This window comes from Stegodyphus dumicola, chromosome 2, assembly GCF_044657685.1.
Source record: "Stegodyphus dumicola isolate Sdum_Otavi_A_Nest chromosome 2, ASM4465768v1".
Taxonomy (NCBI): Eukaryota; Metazoa; Arthropoda; class Arachnida; order Araneae; family Eresidae; genus Stegodyphus; species Stegodyphus dumicola.
This window is the reverse complement of record NC_140769.1, coordinates 252988561-253011416: the sequence shown is the minus strand read 5'-3', so window position 1 is coordinate 253011416 and position 22856 is coordinate 252988561. Positions and strand designations below refer to the sequence as shown.

General features: G+C 34.0%; 1 protein-coding gene across 1 annotated transcript; it reads right to left on the bottom strand.

The window, feature by feature from the left end:
- Positions 1–903: 903 nt before the first annotated feature.
- LOC118203636 (uncharacterized) lies at positions 904–22627 on the bottom strand. Its single transcript, XM_085812035.1, has 7 exons — positions 22441–22627; positions 16146–16334; positions 15881–15955; positions 12535–12570; positions 11276–11359; positions 4458–4569; positions 904–1676 (listed from the first exon to the last, which is right to left on the bottom strand). Exons 1-7 carry the CDS (start codon positions 22498–22500, stop codon positions 1372–1374), a joined length of 861 nt encoding a protein of 286 aa, XP_085668161.1. The 5' UTR covers positions 22501–22627; the 3' UTR covers positions 904–1371.
- Positions 22628–22856: the final 229 nt, after the last annotated feature.

Sequence of the window (22856 nt, the reverse complement as noted above, 5' to 3'; positions counted from 1 at the left end):
TAAAGTTTCCTGAGCTAATCTATGACATTTTGAAATGCAATAAAATCGTGGATCTCGTCTAGCAGAGGCTGGACTGGACTGGAGGATTTAGCAGCAACAACAAACATTTGGTTTGCGTTCATTGGAAATGAAAAGCAAGATCTCTTCTATCTAAAAAGACTACGCAGAGCCGAAGTTGGTGAATAGTTCCGATACACAGTGTACTATATTAAATATGCAAATGTGTATTACAGTAAATGAAAATTAATTGTTCATTTAATATTGCTATTTCACTACAAAATGTATTAAGCCTTTGACTACGAATTTTAAAAAAATTTACCCGTTTTCTATTCAAGTGAACAAAATATGTCATAAATAAGGTAAATTTAGCATTTAAGATTTCCTTGACAAAGCCTTTGGCTTTAAAACCCTATGTTCCAGCCGTAGTTAATGGTGGAATACAAATGTCCCACACATAGCGATAGACTTATTATAAAGCACACCTATTATTCTGGAAAACTTTATTATATGAAAATAGATTTTACATCGTATGGTGCAGGGTAAAGCATTCTTTACATAGCCCAACATTACACATTGGGAACTCGTATTTCCTCTTTTCTCTATAATCATTTGTGTACAACCAGCACAGCAATGTCTTGATTTTCCAACTATTAGAAGATGATCCCCAACAATCAGAAGATTCCAAGTACTTTTTAACCCAGCAGTAATTTTTAAAATTTTAGTGGAACATATGTCCCTATAGTAATCAAAGGGCTAAAACTGTTTTGGACTACAGAATTTACAATTTTTTTAACTTATTCAATTCTATTTAATTTTCACATCCGATTGGATTCTTTCGCTTTCTACAGATAAATATAATCACTACAAAAAAACTATATTTATCCAATGCAAAAGTACAAATAATTATATAAAACATTTGAAATTAATAGTTTATTCAATCTAGTTTCAAATCGAAGACAAAGTTCCGATTGAGAAAAAGGCATGACAGCTAGCACATATGTCAATCATTTTGCGAACATGATTAACAGCTGCAGATGGCAATGAAGGGTTTAATATGCCGAATCTGCAATTGTTCAACTGATAACTTAAACTTGATCTAAAATCGATGACAGACAAAATATTCTGAAAGGAACAGCAGTACCAAAGAAGTAACAACAATACATTGCAAGATTCCAAGATAATTACACAAATGTCTACATTAAGAAAAATCTGTATATATTTCAGATTAAAATGTTTCCACTTTAAAATTTTAATCTTTTAAAATACTTTCAAGTATCATTTTAAAAAATAAGCCAAATTTTGTTTTCTTGGCGTAGTTGGCAGGCTTTATCAGGATTCTGCTAATAAATTTCAAAACAAAGTCCACTGCTGTTATACAGGATTGTTCGGTTCTTTGTTTTCATTTGTTGCTCCAGCTGCGTTTTCAGTTTTTGCAGATGCTTCAGCTATTGGTGCTGCTTCATTATATGTTGGTGGTAGTTCATGCTGTTCCTGTTGCTCAGGGGGCAAGCTTATATATTCGGGAGGGTTTGTAAATTCAGGTCCCCCTCCAACACACTGAGATGGCGCAGGATTTGGAGCATACACAGGTTGAGACTGGTGAGCTATGTATTCCATTTGTGGATGGTACATAGGTGGTGAGATTACATAGTTTGCATCTGCTTGAGGTGCTGCAACTAAAATAGGTAGGCGTCATACAAAAAATTCAGTATACATAATGAAGCTCATACAAATTTTAAAATATGACAAAATAACATTCCGTGTATAATAGTTAATTTTCTCATTAAGCGATAAAATTTTATTATACTTAGGAGACCAGACAATTCTTAATGGTCTGAGAATTTAAATATTTTTATAATTCAAAACTATTAATCTTCCAATCTCATCAGATTAAAATGACTATTTTACGTGCATACCTTATTCCAAGTCATACCTCATTCCAGATCGTTGCCTGTATATTTCTTCATCTAAAGCAAAGAATGCGAATCCAAATATACAGCTTAATTAATGGTAGCTATAGCACAATTTTAAATACATTAAGGATAGTTACTTTAAATTATAATAATTGTATTCTTTAAGCATCTTCAAAATTCCGATATAATTGAGTTATATCGAAATTTGGAAATATTTGGAAGTATTTCGAAATTTGAAAGTATTCATAAATTATCTTAGAAATACTTAAATTTGTAGCTGCTTTACCATACAGAAATGATTTTAATACTATAAATTGCTGATGATATTTGCAGCATTTGTATCACCCAATATTTAAGCAATAACTAGTTATAGACCAATTCCTTTAAATTACCTAATGAATGAATTGTCAAGAATTTAATTTTACATTGACATTAATAAAAATTTTTAATTTAAATCTGATGTTTTAAAACAGCGATTCTTGATGCTTTTCAAGGTTGAAAGTTAACAACTGTAAAAGATTTTTTTTTTTTTTCTAATTAGCTACTCGTAGCCAAAATGGCGCTCCTAGTTATTCATTCAAACTGTTCACATGTGGTTGGTTCACTCGCAAATGTTCGCACTTGTCTCTGCTATGCCTCTTTCGCTTATTTTATCGTAAAACTTTTCTGGCAGATTAAATCGGTAGAAAAAGTAAACTTCTCACTGCCTGCATTCCTAATTTGTTACGGTGCGCAATTCTCACTTTTGTTGTCCTGTGCAATATGGCCAATTTGGAAAGGAGACCAATGCTAGGTGAAAGTCAATTAAAATAATATACTATCAAGCCTGATTTAAGGGACTTTCTATAGTACCTATAAGCTCTTCTACTCGATCGCAATGTGCTATATCAATTGATTTCTACGGAACAATTAAAACAATATGCGATTTGGGAGTCAAAAGAGCATTGTGAAGAAACTAGCCACTTTTGGATACTCAGAAATCAACGTGACAATCATTTCAAATATTCAAGCAAAATTGCAGTAGTAACAATTATTTCGCTTCGCATGAATTCCTTATACATTATTCTTTGTTGTTGCGCTAAAGATGACTAGCATTGTTTCCATTTCAAACACTGTACAATTTTAACAGAACTTTTCATTTCTACTCTGGACTTCGGTGATCGATTTATGTTCAGATTGTAATATCTAACATCTCATTGGTTATAAAAGTATCATTCAGAAAATATGGATTTCTTTCAAAATCCGAAGTCATGTCATTTAATTTAGAAGTCAAACAGCAAAAATCTGTTATATTTCCAAATTTTCATAGGACTAGTTTCGATGGTTTTACTGAACCATCACCCTCAGCTGCAAAAGCGCAAATGAACGAGATAAGATATAATGATTAAATAAGATAAAGTCTAGACAGGAGATAAGCCACTGGCGCCATCTGTCGATGAAACCAGAACTAAAACACAATTTCTTTAAAGGCCGAAGGCAAAGATGGATTAGAATGCAGGTCGTTAACTAGAACAGAAAAATTTTTTTTGAATGTGAAATGCCTCTAGAAAATCCAGTTCACCAATGGAAGATGTTTTTTGAATAATTTTGGCAGCAGAAAAATTGAAAGTGTGATTTTCGGACCAACAATGTTGGGCAACAGAAGATTTAACGCTTAAGGCTCTCTTAGTTTGACCAATGTAAATTAAGCCACACTGGCAAGGAATCCTGTAAATACCCCAGAAATTCATATCCGGAATGGGGTCCTTGAGTATGGAACTCTGAATTTTATTTATGGAAGAATGAACGATCCTAAAGTTAAATTTCTGCAAAATATGTGCAACTTTATAGCTACTTGAAGGAAAGAAGGGAATGATAACAGAATTTTTATAATCTTCTAAAACAAAAGTGTGTCTTTTGGTGTGTTGAGATTAGAATTTTTTTTAACTGCTTTATTATTAATATTGGGTGAAAAGCCCCTGTCAATAGCTATTGCTTTTAAATAATTTAGTTCTTCATTAAGGGATAGTTTGCAGGAGCAAACTTGAAGAGCACGGAAAACATAGGAATAAAATGAAGGTAACTTTTGTTTAGTCGAATGACATGATTTTAAGTGTGGTAGAAGGCAAACCGATGAAGGTTTACGGTAAACCGTAGTACTGATGTTGGATGTGTTACGTGGGACCAGAATGTCGAGAAACGGAAGAGAATTGCAAGTCTCAAGTCCAAAAGTGTACTGAATAGAAGGATCCATGGATCATGTCATTTGATAAAATAACTTTACGCTGAGAGATACTTTGATAGCTCTTACGACAAAATACACCTTTTCAAATAATTGAATTAAAAGCTTCAGCAATTTTTTTAATATCACTCTGCCTTACTGTATTTTATAAAGAAGTGAGTCACATTCACTCTAGTACCCCACAATGTTGAAAAACCGAAGGACGACTACAAGATTAGATATATGAACGGCATTAATGACATATCTGAGTACGAAAATAAGCCTAACAGCAGAATTAAGATATAGAAGTACTAATGCATTTCATAGAAGAAATATTTTCTTACCATTTTGCATTTGAACATTTTGAACCACTATGCTGGGACCAGAGACAGCAGTAGTTTTAGGCTTGTCTCGAATGTGGAAATACAATCTGATGGCGCTGTAGATCATCAGTGCCTAGAATATTCATACATTACATTTAACTTCAAGAACACCGACTCTGCAATAATTTTAAGTATATATAAATATTTGTTAGGAATGTTCTCCCGTTCAACAAAATTCAAACATTGTGGCAGTTAATTCTAATTCTACATTGGCTTGAAATCCATGATGTCTCATTGCCATTTGATGAATTTATCGAAGTTTATCGTAAGCTAAATTTTTCTAGGATATAATTAATAATTATCGTTAGAAATCTCACGCACTAGGAGCTCATTAGGGTTTACAAAAAATAAAAACTTCATATATATATATCAAAGCTTCGTTTGAAAAGAGTTCAACTAAACTTGATTACATTTATTTCTCCAAGTTATGCTGTCAATTAATTCAATTTAAAATGGGATCGGTTAATTGATTAACGCAACCAAGGTTATCTGCCTAAAGAGGAATGAATCTTGAGGAAAACTCCTTAGGAAAATGAGCTCGTATTCAATTTACACATGGGGAAAAGTCTATGGAACCAACTCACGCTGTGGTGTCAATCCTGGACTATCTACCTGTATTCAGTTATTTATAGAAATCAGAGGAAAAACTTAGTTTTTTAACTTGGCATTAATATAATGCTGAGATATGATCCTGCAATAAGATGTTGTGTTCAAAAGAATATAAACATTTTAGATTATCAAACGAAAGTCAAATCAAAAAAGGTTTCAGATTTAAACTATAGCCCAGGAGGGCTCTTTTAAAGTTTAATATGGTTTATCAATAGAGATCATAAATAGATAGGGCAAAGGTGAAACAAACATTTTATATGATATTAGATGAATATGCATTTAGATTAATAAAGGAATGATTATATGTATATATATATATATATCTTTTGTATATTTAAAAAATAAAAATGCAATGCAATTTTATAAATAACTAATGTTTTTAATTAGATATATCAAATTAAATGCATTTTTATTTAAATCAGATTAAAAAGTAAAAAATATATTTTATGAAAGGCATCCATTGCTTTTAAACAGTTTGTTAATAACAGACAGGTTAGGTATGAAAGAAGAATATTTTAAGTTTTTTCGAATGGCAGCAGACTCGAATGAATGCAAAACAACTCAAATCCACTTTTCGGGACTAATAGCTCTTTCGAGCTAAAAACTGAATAATGCTAAAGTAACAATTCATGTAATTATAATTCTTATTTATAATCTGAAAATTTAAAATTAAAAATTATGCGAACTCTTCCTCGATAAAAAGATAAATACTTTCAAGTACCATTCATTCTAAGGCTCCATAAGGAAATCTAATTGTTCTGGGAGACGCTGCTTAGGCAGTAGAGTCCCAGAATAGCATTGCAGTATCGTAGGCGTCAACGTTTAAAAACGCATTTAGCCGAGCTTTTTTTTCCGAGGGGGGTTGCTTTGGATTTTATAATTCGATCATGGGTCACGGGATCTAACAAACAATAAAAGGTTATGCTAGGTGATGCTATTTGTTCATTACAAGAGCTGATGCCGATGAACCATCAATATTCCAATTTGCACGAAAGGAAATTTATTCGAGTCAATCAAAGAAGGCATGGCGATGTTCGAAAGAGATAGAATCTGTGGGAATGCAAGTCGATATCTAGTTTGCAGCAAATAGATTACGATTTGTTACTACTTCCAGACTCATACTACTAGTCTAAAGATATGCCATCAATAAAATTTTGCATTGAATAATTCAACACGGCTGATATGACTTGATTTGATTTTGATTTTGATTTATGTGATTACGGCAAAGACTCGAGGGCTATCTGCCTAAAGGAAAGGGATGCCATCGTAGAGGTCTTTCTAAGGGAATTGGTTTGTATATACCTTACACATGGGGAAAACCACGAAACCGCCCATGCAGCCAGACCGTTTGGAAAATTCGAACCTCGGATCGAGCTACCAGCGTTCAGTGACTTTATCACTTGGTCGCTGTTAGGCCCACGGATAATACGATTGTTATAAACTGGAACAATTATTTGAGAGAAATGAGGGTGTACGAATCCTGAGAATAATAAAAAAAAACAGGTGGTGAAGGCTTAATCGTAGAGATTAATGAAAAGTTCGTTTCTCGAAGAAATAAAAACGTTTGCCTCGTCTTCCACATCAGCGGATTGAGTTTCAGTGGTATTTGCCACGAAACTAAAACCTTTCTTATTCTCACCGCCGAAACTCTGCGTACGAGCGATCATCTTACATGTTCATGCTAAAATTACTGTGCCAGTCTTGCTTGGGAAAATCAACACCCTTCTTACTAATTCTTTAAGTTTACCCGATTCAAACGATACACACAAAAAAAACCACCTTAACGTGAAAAAACAATGATCGCCAAACAATCTCCTATTATTCCCGCCAAAAGTCAGCGTACACTTCTAAAAGAGCTTTTAAAGACCTTTTATTGTCAGACAGTAATTACATCGAATCGTGTTTTTTGAAGTAATTATAAGCTTCTGTGATTTATTTAAGATTTGAGATTTTGAATGCTTGGTGGCAGATAATAGAAAAGTGATCGATGCTACTGAAATAAAGATCATTATAGGTCTTTGAAAAGGAGGCAAATCTCTTACAGCAGCCATTCTTAACTGGTGGTACGCAAAGAAATAGAGTATATTTAACTATCAAGCTCAAAAATCTCGTGAAGAAAAAGAACAATTGAAAGAAATTTTCTGTGATCTAACTCGAAATGAAGATTTCAAAAATAACACAGTTGCTAACTTTTGGCTGAACGGGGAAAAAGACTTTAAAGGCATCTCAAAAAAACTATCAAATTTTTATTGCCTTTTTGCACAACCTATTTGTGTGAACAAGGATTGTGTTATATTTGAAAAATAAATACAGAACAAAATTAAAAGTGGATCCTAATTTACGGTTAAAGCCAAGTAAAATAAGGCCAGACATAAAGTAATTGATCTCTCATAAACAGACCCAAATTTCACACCAAATTTTAGAATTTAGGTATTATAACTTAAATTTTGATAATTAAAATGAAAAACAATTTTAATCTAAAATTTTTTTGTGTGCATATTTAATACAAGTAACCAATAGGTAGTGCAAATGGCAAAATATATGTTTTTTAAATAATTTCTATTGAGAATTTGAAAAATAATCATTGTAAAATGTAGCGGTGGTACTGAAGTTTTTTAATTTTTGTTTAGATGGTACGCATTGGTCAAAAGTTTGAGAACCGCTGTCTTAGAGCAATTTCTGAAACTTAACAGGACATATTCATAGATTCAAAAAGTGATCCTGAACTACAAATCAACCGGACTTTTATCGTCCAAGACAAGATCCGTCTGCACAGTCACCTCGAGAATCCAGCTTAGTAATATGCTCTGTTAAAATAGCTTCACAAACAGCTAAACACTGTTGCTGAGAGATTCCAAAAAAGTGTTAGTTTAACCACAATTCGAAGAGAACTGATTGAAGAGAAACTCATGACTATCGATTGCCGAGTTGCAAAGAAACCATTCTTCGCTCGAATGTACAGAGCTAAGAGAATGGCCTTTGCCAAAAAACACCTAAATAAGTTATATGAATTTTGGAAAAAGATAATGTATTCATATGAAAGTAAATTTTGTATTTTCGGTATGAAGAGACGAAAACATATCTGGATGAAACCCTGTACAGAAAAGAATCTTTTAAAGCATGGAGGAGAAGGCGTTATGGTTTGGGAGTGAATGGGAAGCAGTGGGGTTGCTAATTTGGAATTCATCGAATCAACAATTAACAAAATTGATTACTAGAACATACTGAAGGGAAATCTCAAGGCAAGTGACGAGAAGCTAGGGGTCTGACGTTTTTCATTTTCAGAAGAACAACGATGCAAAGCACAAGACGTACGTTATGAGGGTAGGAGAATTTGGAAGAACGAATTACCATGCAAAGAAATGCTCAAATCAGTCATGGTAGAAGAGTGGAACAAAATAACCATATATGACACGTCTAAGCTAGTTGAATCCATTCCAAACAGATTCAGAGATGTTATAAAAAGAAGGGGATACTAATACAAGGAATAACCTTTTATATACAATCCATTTCCGTACAGGCTTTTTCCGATATACGCAGACTTTTGATGCACACGATTTGTGTCGTTCTTAAGTTATGAATATTTGTTTTCATAACGTTTAGGTGATTGTTATTTGTACTATTTCAATTTAAGACGTTAGAGGAATCAATAGAAGTTGCATTGATTTACACTCATGTCCATAAATTAAGGATAATGCAAAATCAGGCAAATGAAGAGTTAGAAGCAAAACAAATTTGACTTATTTGTAAATCTTATTTATTAAACAAAAGGTAAAGAGCAAAAAAGATGCTATATGTTTGATATTAAAAAAATTAGCGATTTTTTCTCCCTGAAGCAAATTACAAAAAACCAATATTACATGGTTAGTCTGATTGTTTATACATTGTATGTCTCACAGACCATGCAATACAGTCCGTACAACGCCCAGGCGTGCTGAGTATCAAATTATCGATCTGATCTTGGGGGATATTACACCACTCAAAACGCAATGCTCTCCGAAGTTCCGGTAGACATGTAGGAGGAGGTTAACGGGCTGCAACTCGTCGGACAAGCATGTCCCACACGTGCTCCACTGGATTTAAGTCCGGTGAGAATGCTGGCTAGTCCCTACGGGTGATATCCTCCGATTGAAGGCATTCGCTTACGATGTTTTCACAGTGAGGACGGGCGTTGTCATCTATAAACACAAATTGTGCGCCCATGGCGCCCCAAAACAAACGTACATGTTGTTCCAAAATGACGTCCCGATAGATTTGGCTTGTCATGGTTCCAATTTGAACATGCAGGTCACTTCTGGAACACAGAATAATTCCACCCCAAACGAGCACTCCTGCACCGCCGTAACGGTGTCGTTCAATGATGTTTTCTTGGTAGTAACGGGTACCTGGAGCTCTCCATATGAAAGTCCGTCGAGAATCAGACTGCAAGCTAAACCTGGACTCGTCGGAAAACATCACACAAGCCCACTGTTGCGGTGTCCACAATGCATGCTCTCTACTCCAGGCTAACCACACGCGACAGTGAGTTGCAGTAAGTGGAACGCATCTGACAGGTCTACGAGCATATAGACCAATCTGCCCTAAGCGTCTGTTCACGGTCTGCCTTGAAATTGTCGTACCAGTGGCTGAAGAGAGCTGACGAAACAGGTCTGAGGCTGTGCTCCGCCTGTTTCTTTTGGCAGTAACTGCCAAATACCGGTCCTCATTCGGCGTTGTAACTCTGGAGCGACCTGTGCTGTAACGTCTACTCATATTACCATCATCTTGGAATCGTTGCCAAAGCCTGGAGATGACACTCTGAGCAATTCCAAGTTCGTCTGATACTTCCAGTTGGGTACGCCCACATTCCAGACGGCCGATAATTCTACCACGTAAAAAATTATCCAAATGCGTCCTTTGTGTCATAACTATTCGGTTATTGCACTGAAATGCTTATAAGGCGCCTGCGAACAATTTTACTTCTTTGCCTGTATTCCTTATATATCACTCTCTTACACTCTCGTCATTGTGACGTATCATCGGTGTCATCTGGTTACTTTCTGAAATTTGCATATGATTCTTGAAGATGTGCGTAGTGATTTTACAGGTGATATATTTATTTTAGAGTTCGATTTCAGCGTGACTCCGAATTATCCTTAATTTATGGACATGAGTGTAGAAAGCCTCCATTTACTTAATCATTGCATGAAAGTGGAAGATTATCGTCTGTACCCAGACATTCGGCGGTAAATGTATTAAAGTCACGACTTCGTTAAATTCGGTAAAAGAATATATCAAACACAAAACGACCATTCATTCAGACTCCTGGGCCGCCTATGAAACAGAAGAATTTCAGACATCGGTTTTGAGCTTTTCGAGGTGAATCACAAATTTAACTTTGTGGATCCATTTTTCAGAGCTTATAAATCAAAACATCGAGTATGCATGGAGTTCTTTAAAATGATGGAACGAAAAATAAGGGTGCAGCAAGACACTACCGAATTCGTATAAAGCGGAGTTCTTGTGGCGACAAAGTTGCAGCTTATGGTAAAAAAACCTTCGAAGCTGTTTTAGTAGCGACTGCCAAACAACTTCCACCCAAAATAAAAAAACTAATTGTATCAAATTACCGCGAAACTTAGCCAATCCTTCTCCGTTAACAGATAAATACCAAAAGTTTTGCAGGAATACAGTATATTGCAGCAAAACAGTTAAAGGGGGCAACTTCTTTGAATCTCTTCTTAAAGCCATATTAACCATCTAAATTTGTATCCAAACAATAGAAAAAACAGGCTTAGGTTCACCGGTTTCCACGATAATGCAGTATGAAAACGCAAATTGGGGATGTAGTATGTATTGCTTTTTGCACTTAAACCATCAGTTATACCTTTTTTTAAATCGGCAAATTATGCCAAAGAGTTTGAGCTAATACACAATACTATATCGTTTTTATTATTAAAATCTTTTACTAAAATACAATAAAACTATTTGCAATCGCAAGCGCATACACTGTACAGAACTAGTATACATACACTATACAATACTTTATAGTAGATGCAAAAGAATTGCTAGGCGACACTGCGCCTGGGAAGGACATGTTAAAAATTATTGCATTAAATCTTTCTTCAGGAATTTTGTTTTGATGTTTTCACATATCACTCTTACATCTATAAAAAATATAAAATACTCACCTCAAGTATAATTATTGTCATCATCAGGCCAGCTGACGGTAACGCATAATCCAAAACCATAGCATCTAGAGTTGTAGCACAAAACTAAAAATATATACAATAGCTTGTTTAAAATTTCATTCACTTTTTCTCTACAGTTAAAATAGTATTTTTGGTCGATTCCCAACAGAAGACATTGACTAATCTTTGGAATATGGTAACAGGTAGTTTGACGACATTTTGGTAAGGCGATAAAGGTTACTAGCTAGGACTTTAGCAGTGTACATGGATAAAGTCGAGTGTGCGCAATGCCATTTTTGTGCAATTCTGAGATGTTTTTTTAAGTGAAAATAGGTCGACGTGTACATGGATGATACCGTGTATGAGCAATTCTTAAAAACGCGGCAAGCAGTTGGCGATTCTTCACTTTCTCCCAATTTCGCACCTAATCTTCGTCATGATTAAGCATTTTTGTTCCATAAAAGTTCTAGTATAAGCGTAATTCGGCTAGCAGATTGTCGGAAAAAATGTTGAGTAAAAAAAACATGCCTTTACTTAGTGAAAACAAAATGGCGTCCAAAATAAAACTGACAGTTTGCTGTAGCAGGGTTGGTCGCCAAATTTTCGCCAAAAAATCGCCAAGTTAACATAATCCAAAGATTAACGAAGACATTTTCTATTTAATTAAGCATTTCAAACATAACCTTGGCATTACAGAGTTCCCCAAATTCCATGAAGGAATGTCCACAAACGCTTTCAGTAAGTGAATCTTCTTACATTAGATAAAACTTATTTTATAATGCATCATTCATAAAATAATGAATGTCAGATTTATAAAAATTCCCAAAAGTATTTACCAAAAATTCAGTTTATCATGGTTGTTTTAGATGGGAGACTACATCATGTTAAAAAATCAGTTATGTTAGTAATAACCGTGACTTGATCACTATCTTAAGGTTTTTATTAACTGAAGGTAAGGGCTAAGTGAAACTGGGCTGTATCTACGTTATAATAGTCCATTCGTCGGTATTCTAACCCGGGGGGAGGAGCTATTTGTGTTCAGGCGGTGTTATCTGCTCGGTTATTGTTCAATTAGTTTTCTGTTAGCTTAGATGTAAAATAGCCATGATAGTCAATAATTAATGAGATAAATAAACAAAAAAATTAATATTATCAAATACCAATATCAAAATTAAGATAAATACTATCTTAAATTTCATTTTATCTCGCATAATCAATAACATAAAATTTTGGGTTAAAATGCTCGAAATATTACTTACACTACTGCAATCCGATTTTTCAACAGTAGATTGAATCTGAAAAGAAAGAACAGACATAAATACTTTTACATAAATCAACGTAAGTCCCAAATTAGTATTTTTGCTATAAATTATGCTTTCTAATGCTTGAAACATTTGCTGAAATAAAGCTTACTCAACACCTTAATGGTCATGAGCAATATCGGCAATTGTCCACTTTAACAAGAAAAAGGTAGAAATCATGACAGTCAAAAGATAACTGAAATGCATTAGAAAATTCCACTTTTTCGCAAAAAGCAACCCTAATTAAGCAACATATTTATAAAATTATGAAAGAAGGATCGTAGACAATTACCACATTTTGAACAGCTTTTCAAAACGTTTTGCCAGAATTCTAAAAAACTGGAAGCTGAATTTAGGTACTTCTTTTTTATAGCGGCCCCTAACCAATAATTTGCTTTAAGAATAGCTTTAAAGCAAATTATTACTTTAATTATTTGATTGCAAAATATTGTATTCCTGTTGGAATTTTATAGCAGTTCTTGCAGGCAAATTCCACAAGCGCATACTTTAAAATTGAGTTTAAAGAACAAAGTATCATAATTTATCTGTAAAAATCTCTAGAACTTTAAATAAAACAAAAAAAACACTAATTAAATGACAACATAGCTTGTTAAAAGTGAAGAGTTATCTGTATAGTGTTCAGACTTTGGCGCACCTTGAAACTTCAGAGACTTCTAAGGGGATAGCGTTAATACCGTAAGTACCTTTATTGATTTATTTCCTTTTTCTTTAATTCTACCTACTTAACCTTAATTTTAAACAACCTTAATTCTCAATTTATTATGGTAATGCCATAGTTTACTTCTGCAAACCTTGTAGCACATTTTGTGGAATATAGATTGGATTATTGTAATTTGGCACAAAACCTGTCAAGGTTAGCTGCGCCAGACAAATGGTAACAATGCAATTAGTTATTTGTAAAAACTTCTATCTTAGGTAAAAAGAGACAGATTACAATCTATGATAAAAGCTGATATCTTTTAAAAACAGGTTAAAGTCTATTATAAAAGCCAATATCTTTTAAAAACAGAAACAAATTACGATGATGTGTTTTTCCAATTAAATTTCCTAAGTCCAGTTCTAAACAATTAAAGTGTTTTTGGCGAAAATAATTAAAACTCTGGCATTCCACCAAGATGTGATGGACTGTCAGATCTGCATTGCAGTTTGGGCAGCTGGGATTCTCTTCTCCCTTCAGAAGATACTCATGGGTCAGGAGACAATGGCCAATTCTCAGTCGAGTCAAGAGGCCTCCCTTCTATTAGCCATACATGGCCAGTATCCAATGGTGGGTTTAACATTTCTCAGCTTGTTATATACTTTGTCATCCCATTGCTTCTGCCATCTGCTGAGAATTTTGCTTTTGACAAACCCTTTGATGTCTGCTAGTGGAATCTGAAGATTGTACATTGTGGTTGCAGTTTTAGCTGCAATATCCGCCAATTCATTCCCCTTAATGGCAACGTGTCCAGGGATCCACGAATAAAGAGTCTGGTATCCCCGAATTTTTAAAGAATGATTCAACTTCAGGATTCTGGTTGCAACTGGGTGAGTACATTGAGCTTAATTTTCCAATGACATTAAGGCACTCATGGAATCTGTGTAGATAATAAACTTTATGTACTTTTGTTTTGAAAGGTAAGTCAAAGCCAGATGGATTGCAGTAAGCTCAGAGCAAACTGTATGTAATCGAACCCCCACTATTGTTTTCTCTGTGACGAAAGCGGCACCAACATGATCCTGGGATTTTTGTGGAATATAAAGTTACCGCAGAACTTCGATAACAAACTAAATTTCGAAATTTATGTTATATGAAGGTAATTTTTGGCAATTACATTAAGAAATGGGTTTTCAATAACTACAAATTTTTTCCACTCTTTTTCAATCTAAGGTTTATTAAGTTTTGACTCAGGGATGAAAGAATCCTAAAATTATATTGGAAATTTTTTTATTCCCCATTCCTCGATAGGATATTGATATCATTTACAAAACAGCTGTATTAAAACTATACACTTATTCAGTACAGTAATTCCATAACAGTAACGCGGCTCAAACTGAAAATATTCAAAGGCCTTACACTTTGACTTTTTAAAGAAATAATTATTTTGAGGATTCATGGTTCTACGAACATAACTGGAATGTTTTTCAAGAATACTTTTCGAATACGTAAATCAGCTGTCTATAAGTTGAATAGTTTTATTAAGATAAAATATGCTTAAAGTTTTCATTGAATGTGGAAAATTCAAGATACACAAAATATTCCAAAGTTAAAAAAATTGAAAATAATCGGATTGCTCATACATTTTACAGTTAGGCTGAAATGTGCTAGATAAAATATTTTGAGATCCAGGGTACAACATTGGTATTATTTACAACTCGATGCAATGTGGTTGGGTGTTTAGTATGTTATATTGCATTTTATTTATTCCTACGCAATGTAAAGTACTGTGCGACCGATTTTGAAATCAAACATATTCAGTATTTACTTCATTAACAAGCCTTAACTCTTTGAAGGGCGGTAGTTACCTACAGTAATCACCTTTTCTATTGAACGTCTTACTCACTCGTGTGTGGGGTTTTCAAGACTGACCGTTTCTGAAGTTCCCTTGTAGGTAACTAGATGCAAATCAAAAAAGCTAGCCAGTAGTTGATGCAGCAATTCGTCTTCAAAATAAGCATCAGCCATCGAAGACAACATCACGACGATGTGCACTCTGCAGCACCAACAAAAAGTCTGTAAGAACAGTGTGGGAATGCAATGTGCACTCTGCAGCACCAAGAAAAAGCCTGTAAGAACAGTGTGGCAATGCAATGTGCACTCTCTGCAGCACTAAGAAAAAGCCTGTAAGAACAGTGTGGGAATGCAATGTGCACTCTGCAGCACCAAGAAAAGCCTGTAAGAACAGTGTGGGAATGCAGCACATGCGAAGTTGCACTCTGCTTGAAAAAGAAAAACTGTTTCTATGAGTACTATAGAGACTAATTTGTAGGGATGTGTTCTGTGGGCGGTGGTTACTCACACTAACCACCAGAAGTGGTCATTTTTTTTCAAGCATCTTAAACAAAATATGTGTAATTGTTGCAAATAATTTCATCGCAACACCTGCTATAGTAAATAAAACAAGAGTTTTGCTGAAAACGTTAACTGCCTTTTCCTGCCCGTCAAAGAGTTAAAGAATAGCGTTTTAAACTGTAAGAATCAATTTTTAAAAAGCAGATATTTAAAAAATATACAACATATGTATAAAATTCGCCGTATGCTCAAGGCGAGGAAGACAAACACAATGAATTAAAAATTTCTTACCGTATTTTTAACAAACATCAGAGTGACTCCAAGGCTAAATTCCATAATTACGATCACTCCAAGAGAAGCCAAGTGCTAAAAGGCCAGTAAAAACAATAACTGAGATAAAACTGAAAAAATATACAAATCTAGTATGTAACAATATGCATCAGTAAAAAAGTAATCTTCCAATTCTAGTAATCCGAGAAAAACTGATCAACAGTTTACAGTGAAACATTAGCAACTGAAAAACCAAAACTAGAATAAAAAGAGAACCAAAACTGACCACTATTAGTAGCCACATGCATTCGTAGCACGCTCCGGAAATTCCTGTTAGACCTGCAAGGGAAATAAAGAAGCCTGTGGCAATAACAGCTTCTATCGCTTTGGCAATAATTGGTATACTGGTCAGGAAAAGCAAGGACAGTGCCCATTTCATCTTCAAGCCAAGAATGAGAACAGATCCGCCCACAAACTAAAAAAAAATGACATTTTAGTAATTTTGGTAGTAAAATTATCATGGCAAAATTTTTTCCATAGCTTAAATTCGTGTTACAGAGCTGGAAAACATAGCAGAATTTCCTTCAGTAATCTTATGCATAGATTTTTCTCGGTTTCATAAGAAAAATAGATCGTTAGGTTTAATCCTAGTATCCGGTGCACACAGGATTTGGCTACTTTTGGCGACTTTGTGATGAGCAGTAAAAGCGGGACATATACGATGAGTAGTTAACCGGTCATTCAAAGAAAATATACAGTTAAACATAGTATATACTATGTATATAGTATATGTACTATGTGTGTATATACATATACTATGTGTGTATAGTATATATATATATAGATGTTCTTTGGATCATTTTTGGTGTTGGCGATAATTTTCAAAGTCACGCCAAGGCTGCACCGCATACTAGGATTTTACCGATTGTTAATAAGATTAATAGGAAAATAACGCTTCGAAATAAACTGCTCCATCGAATTGCATAATTTCTTGATTAAATTCCGTTTACTAGAGTTTTCAGTACTCAATGTCACAATAATATTTACTTTATAATTTTTATTTTTATTTATTACTTATTTTATTTTCGCAAGCATGTGAGCGTCTTTCAGTAGTTTTCCTCTAAAGTGCATTATCTTTTAAAACAATTTATTTCTTCCATGAACATTTGTGTCTTGATGAACTTAATATTTACGTGGAAAGCATTCGTTCTTTCCACCTAAATGTAAAGTTACGTAACCTTTGCACACACGTATTTTATATATATGTGTATGTGTTTTGTTACTTATGCTCATTTGTCTGACAGCAACATCAGCCCAAGCCCACAAAAATTGTCGTGGCAAGGAGCGCAAGTTACGCCTGTCGTTGGCAACAGCCTTAAACACCTTCAGGGGCGTAGCTAGAGTTTCCAGCGCCCGAGGACAACTGAAGAATTTGCGCCCCTTTCTGTGTGCCAGAAGTAGAAAACATTTCATTAAAAAACTTTGTAGCATGAATTTGGCGCCCTTTGGATGCTTCGCCCGGGGACAGATGTCCTCCCTTGCCCCACCCTAGCTACGCCACTGAACACCTTACAGGTGACAATGCGATTTAGCTCAGTTCCTCCCCCAATTTTGATGGAGAGCACCCCGAAGGATCGGTTTCCTAGGGTCTCCCACCGCTCTCCCGTTCCACTAAACCATACGAGAGAACTTTCGGCCCGCCGCATATTTAAAGTGACGCTATGCCGCCCCGATAATACTACACATTTGCAAACATTCATGCCATCTCCGGGATTCGAACCGAGGCCTTATAATTTGTTATAGACAAAAAGTAAGAAATTTAGAACCATATCCATGAAGATCGAAAAGAAATAAAATTCAAAACCAGTAAATTTCAAAATTCCCTACAAATGTGTAAATAATCAACCAAAAGTCACAAGAATTAAAGAAATTTGAAAAACAGCAAAAAATACTCAGGAAAAGGAATGCAATCAAATATGGTTCAATGTTATCAAGAGGAGGTAAATCAGACTCAACTGAACCCCCTTTCCCTGTAAAACAGCCGAGTTTGTTTATCCAAAACAAAATGAGCTGACGAACCATTCTAAATTATTTAATTACTATAACACTTCAATCGAAAATTTGAACTCCTCCTCGACGTAGATGCAGTCCATTAAAGAAATGTACAAAAAGAAAACTACGTGTAAAAAAATTCCAGTGCCATCAAGTAAAAGAAATATACTGTGATATGAAAATATTTTCTAATAAAAGCTTCTATTAGCTTATATATCGTGTCCACCAGCAGCCAAGCGGTAAAAACCACTGAAAACTGATAGTTCGCTCAGGAGTTCGAAAGGGCTGGCTGCATGAGCGTTTTCGTGGTTTTCCCCGTATGTAGCATGGATATGAGCTACTTTACCTTAAAATATCCCCAATGGAAAATCCCTCCCTTTCTGTGTAGTGCCTAATGGCGAAGCAGGTGATAAATAATAGCTTGTATATCATCACTAGAGATAATGAATCTCTTGCACATAAATTACATTGCATAGCAACAAAAACGTCCTCCCTGAAAAGTAATAACATGGGACTTAAATAAATTACTCCGATTTATGTTATATTTCTTTAATTTTGCTAAATCAATTATCAAAATTAAAGCAACAGATATACCAAGTACTTTACTAGCATATTTGATTACAGAAATAAATTTTGGAAATAAACTTATTTAAGACAAGAAAAACACGCCGACGTTAAACAGAAATAGTTAGAAAATAAAACAGGCAAATCGACAACCTTGTATTCGGAGTAGATTTTTTTTTTTTAATCCCGATCAATTTCGAGCGCAAAACGGGTCCCCCCTCCTTCATCAGGAGCAGATGATAATAGCAGAATTTTTTGCTCCTGTTGAAGGGGAACCCGTTTTGCCCTCGAAATCGATTGGGATTTTGCAAAATCTACGCCGAATACAAGGTTGTCGATTTACCTGTTTCATAAACTTCTTTGTGAAAAATAACAAAGAAAAACTTTAAAAATTACATATTACGAAATTTTAACTTTCAGAAAAGAAATAGTGAAACCCCCTAGCAGAATATGAAAGACTAAAAGTGAGTATCCTAAGTAAAACACATTGTAAAAAGTGACGAGTATCCCAAGTAATGGAAGATTGTAAAAGTGAGTATCCTAAAAAGAGATTGAAAGAAAGGAAATAATTTTGTTTTGCTGCATGACTTAAAAATAACAATCAAGTGAATATGAAAATCGTAACTGGTAATTTTTTTTCATTGTTGTACGCCCTAGTTAATTTATAATTTGATTGCAAAAACAAATACGCAAGTGAAACTATAATGAGTTTTTACAAAATGTAATTAATCTCATTAAGCCAGCCCATTGGTCTGTCAGACTGGACGAGTTTATTAGAGCAAAACATACAAGGGCTAATTGACAAGAAAAGGATATGCTTTTTAAGGGAAATTGGCTCACAGTCACATTACATAAAAGAAAATACACAAACACGCCTATACAGCCAGCTCGTTCACCACCATTCGAACCCGGACCGAAAACTAGTGTTCAGCTGTCTTATTGATGTTGCCATTTGATCTGCCCGGAATTGGTTAGTTTACTGTATTTAAATACGGCTAATTTTACAATCATTATCCAGGAACTGAATCCGATCCGAAATCAAACTACCAGTGTTCTGCTACTCCAGCCCCTCGGCCAGTTATAACCTAATTAATTTGTTTTAAGAGTCAGTTATAGTAAATTATCCAAGTGTTAATTAGCAATTTATTCTTTTCATATTCATTGTTTTATCTCGTTTTTGATGTTTCAAAATCTGTTTCGAATTACTTTTCCTTTTCCGTATACAATCGTCAATCAAAAGCTAAATTACATGAAGACTACACAAATTAAAATATGAAGCACATATGCCAAACTAAGTCAAAATGTAAATTTAATGTAAAGGGTCACTAGGTTTGTGTAAAAGAAATCATGATGTTGCAATATTTCGGTAATTGTTTAATGTATAGCTCAGCTGACGGTTTTATCATCGGCAAAAAATTGAGTTCTTTTGAACAAGAAAAACTGATAAAAGAGCAAACAGTTTCAGTTATGTACAAAATCTGGCATATTTTATGTCTCTATAAATACTTATGCGCTGCAGATGAAAAACTCACCAAAAGAATTTCAAGTCGCCATTGTGTAGTAGAAAAAATAACCTCACATCAAATCAATCTTTTCAAAACAGTAAGAATAATTATCAGTAAGAGAAGGAGACTGGAGATTTGAAAGGGTCTACGTTTTCTCGAAAAGACACCAGCAAAAGCAAAAATGTTCTGATGTACTCTTGCAAAAGGAAACGACAGACACAAATTCATTTGAAAGGAAGAATTTTGCATTGTTTATCTCCCAAACATGTTTAGTAATTGGTAAGGACTTAATCCATGTAGATTTAGATATCGAAATATAATACAGAAGAGAAATCATTCATGTAGTTTCTGCACGAAATTCCCAAACAATACAGAGATAAATAAATAAGAGAAATTCCTCAGTTTAAATTCTAATAGCGTTCAATGAATGGACATCTAAAGAATCGCTGTTGGTAAGCACTTTAAAACAGTTCTGAATTTCTTACATCAAAAATTGTTTGCTTTGCCGTCTTATTACTAAAGAGATTTATTAGGTATTCATTTACCAAGTTCAAAAAACATATCACTACATTGCATTTAAAGCCAAAATACCTATAATTAGCCGTTAAAAAGAGGACATTTAAAATATGGCGTTTAAGGTAAAAATGGATATTACGGTCCAGTTTGGCGCGTTTTCAAAAAAATTGCCAAGTCGCCAAATCGGTTGTTTTCTCGCGTTTTAGAAAATCGCTAACTCATCATATCGCCATGTTAGATGGTTGCGAATTTGAATTAATTCTATAAATATGCAAAAATAGATAATGTAACCATGCAAAAATATCTGAAACAGGACTTCCAAGAAAAACATCGAAAAAGGGGGAAGTGCAGAATCACCCACTGCTTGGCGCGTTTTTAAGAATTGCACATACTCGGTACCCATGTACACATCGACCGATTTTCATTTAAAAAAATCCCAGAATTGCACAAAAATGGCAATGTGCACTCCCTTGCCTTTATCCATGTACACATCGACCTATTTTCATTTAAAAAGTCAAAGAAAATTGACAAAAATCCTATTCTTACTCTTGCAAACGCTAAACAAATAAGTGGGCGATTCTGCACTTTACCTAAGGTATTTGAAAGTTAACAACTATGTATTTTATAGGATCAACAATATTAAAAGTTTATATAATATCATATACCATTTTTAAGACGGTAACAAAACGGAGTAAAGCGTTTTATCACGAAATTTAAAAAATTGTAATAATGAGCAATAAATGATCTGAAAGCATTGATTCGTATTTAAGAGAAGAGGTTACCAGATTTGGCGCCATTTCGCTTCACTTGGCGACTGGACTGTAATCTCCAATCTAGCCAGCGTGTATAATGAAATCTAAGGTAACTTCAGTAATTATTTAATGTATGACAACAGACGACTTTATCATCGGCAAAAAGCAGAGTTTTTTTTAACAAGAAAAGCAACACTATGCAGTTTAAGTATAAAATCTGGCATATTTTATTTTTCCATAAATATTTACGCGCTACGGATGAAAAACTCACCAAAAGAATTTCAAGTCGGCATTGTGTAGCAAGAAAAATAACCTCACATCAAATCAATCTTTTCAAAACAGTAAGAATAATTGTAAGAGAAGGAGAGACTGGAGATTATAATGAAATCTAATATGAATCTAGCATAATCTTATAATGAAATCTAACGCAAACATTTTTAAGATTACTTTTCGTATTTTAGTCCAGTTTCCTATGAACGCAATATTGAAGCCGAATTTATTACATTCGGAATCAAATACAGACCAGAAATATCACACTTCTAATAAAATCATTTTTTTCATCAAAAACAAATCGTTCAGAATTTTGTTGTTAAAGCTGCAAATCATACGTTTTAATAGTTTTTCCAATCCCATAGCGACGATATTCTTATCTTCGATTTTTTTCCGTTAATAAATGGATTTTTTCCTCTAGCAGTAACACATTAAATTCAATACAGCATTCATAAAATTAAAAAAATAAATCGAAATTTACACAAATATTTCTTAAACAAAGAAAATTTTTATTCTACTGTTACATATACTAGCTAGTGGTATATTATTTCCACGTTTAAGAAGTTAGGAGAAAGCGAAATTTTAACAATAAGAGCTACAATAAATTTTGAAAGTCCTAATTTTTTTTTTAGCTAAGAATAACTTATCAAATTAAGTTTCGGAGTAATTTATCAAAGATTAAAATATTATATCGAAATTAAAACCGAGTTTTACACTAAAAGACAAGATATCTAATCAATGCACTGAGAAATAAATTACTCATAAAAATGAGGAATCCATATTTATCCTATCACGCCATATCTTCACCGTTTTCGTTATAAAACAAGATTTGTATTGAATAGTCTACTAGCATCACTCATTTCTGTAACATAGGAATTACAATATACAAAAATATTTTGATTAACAAAAATATTAAAATTACCAATAATGCGAAATTGCAGCAAATGAGAAATGTTCTATATCCTGTAGCGGTACACCCCATATTTGGACTTTAAATCACTTATTACAACACAAGAATAAGTGGCAAACTGACGAAGATAGAAAGCTATAAACTATACCACCATTACTAAAAGATTTGGAGTACATTTGATACGTATACGTTAGAAAACAGCGCCATTTTGAAAGTGAAGTTTAAATAGAAGTTTTCAGGAAAGCTTCAACCGATAAATTAATTTTGAACCCCTGAACGGCACTATGAATTAAGCCAGTGATCTTAAACTCAAGTTAGGCCAAATCCCTATCTAAAAGAAGAAATCCAGATTTTTTTTTATGTGTGTATATAATATATATGTGTGTATATAAATTTTATATATAATGAACATTTTATTAACAAAATAC

Coding starts and splice junctions, on each gene's coding strand:
- LOC118203636 (XM_085812035.1), bottom strand. CDS start 22,500: ATGGGGTGTACCGCTACAGGATATAGAACATTTCTCATTTGCTGCAAT. Junction 16,335..22,440: donor GCTGCAATTTCGCATTATTG/GTAATTTTAATA, acceptor ATTTTTTTTTAG/TTTGTGGGCGGATCTGTTCT. Junction 4,570..11,275: donor TGACAATAATTATACTTGAG/GTGAGTATTTTA, acceptor TGAATATTCTAG/GCACTGATGATCTACAGCGC.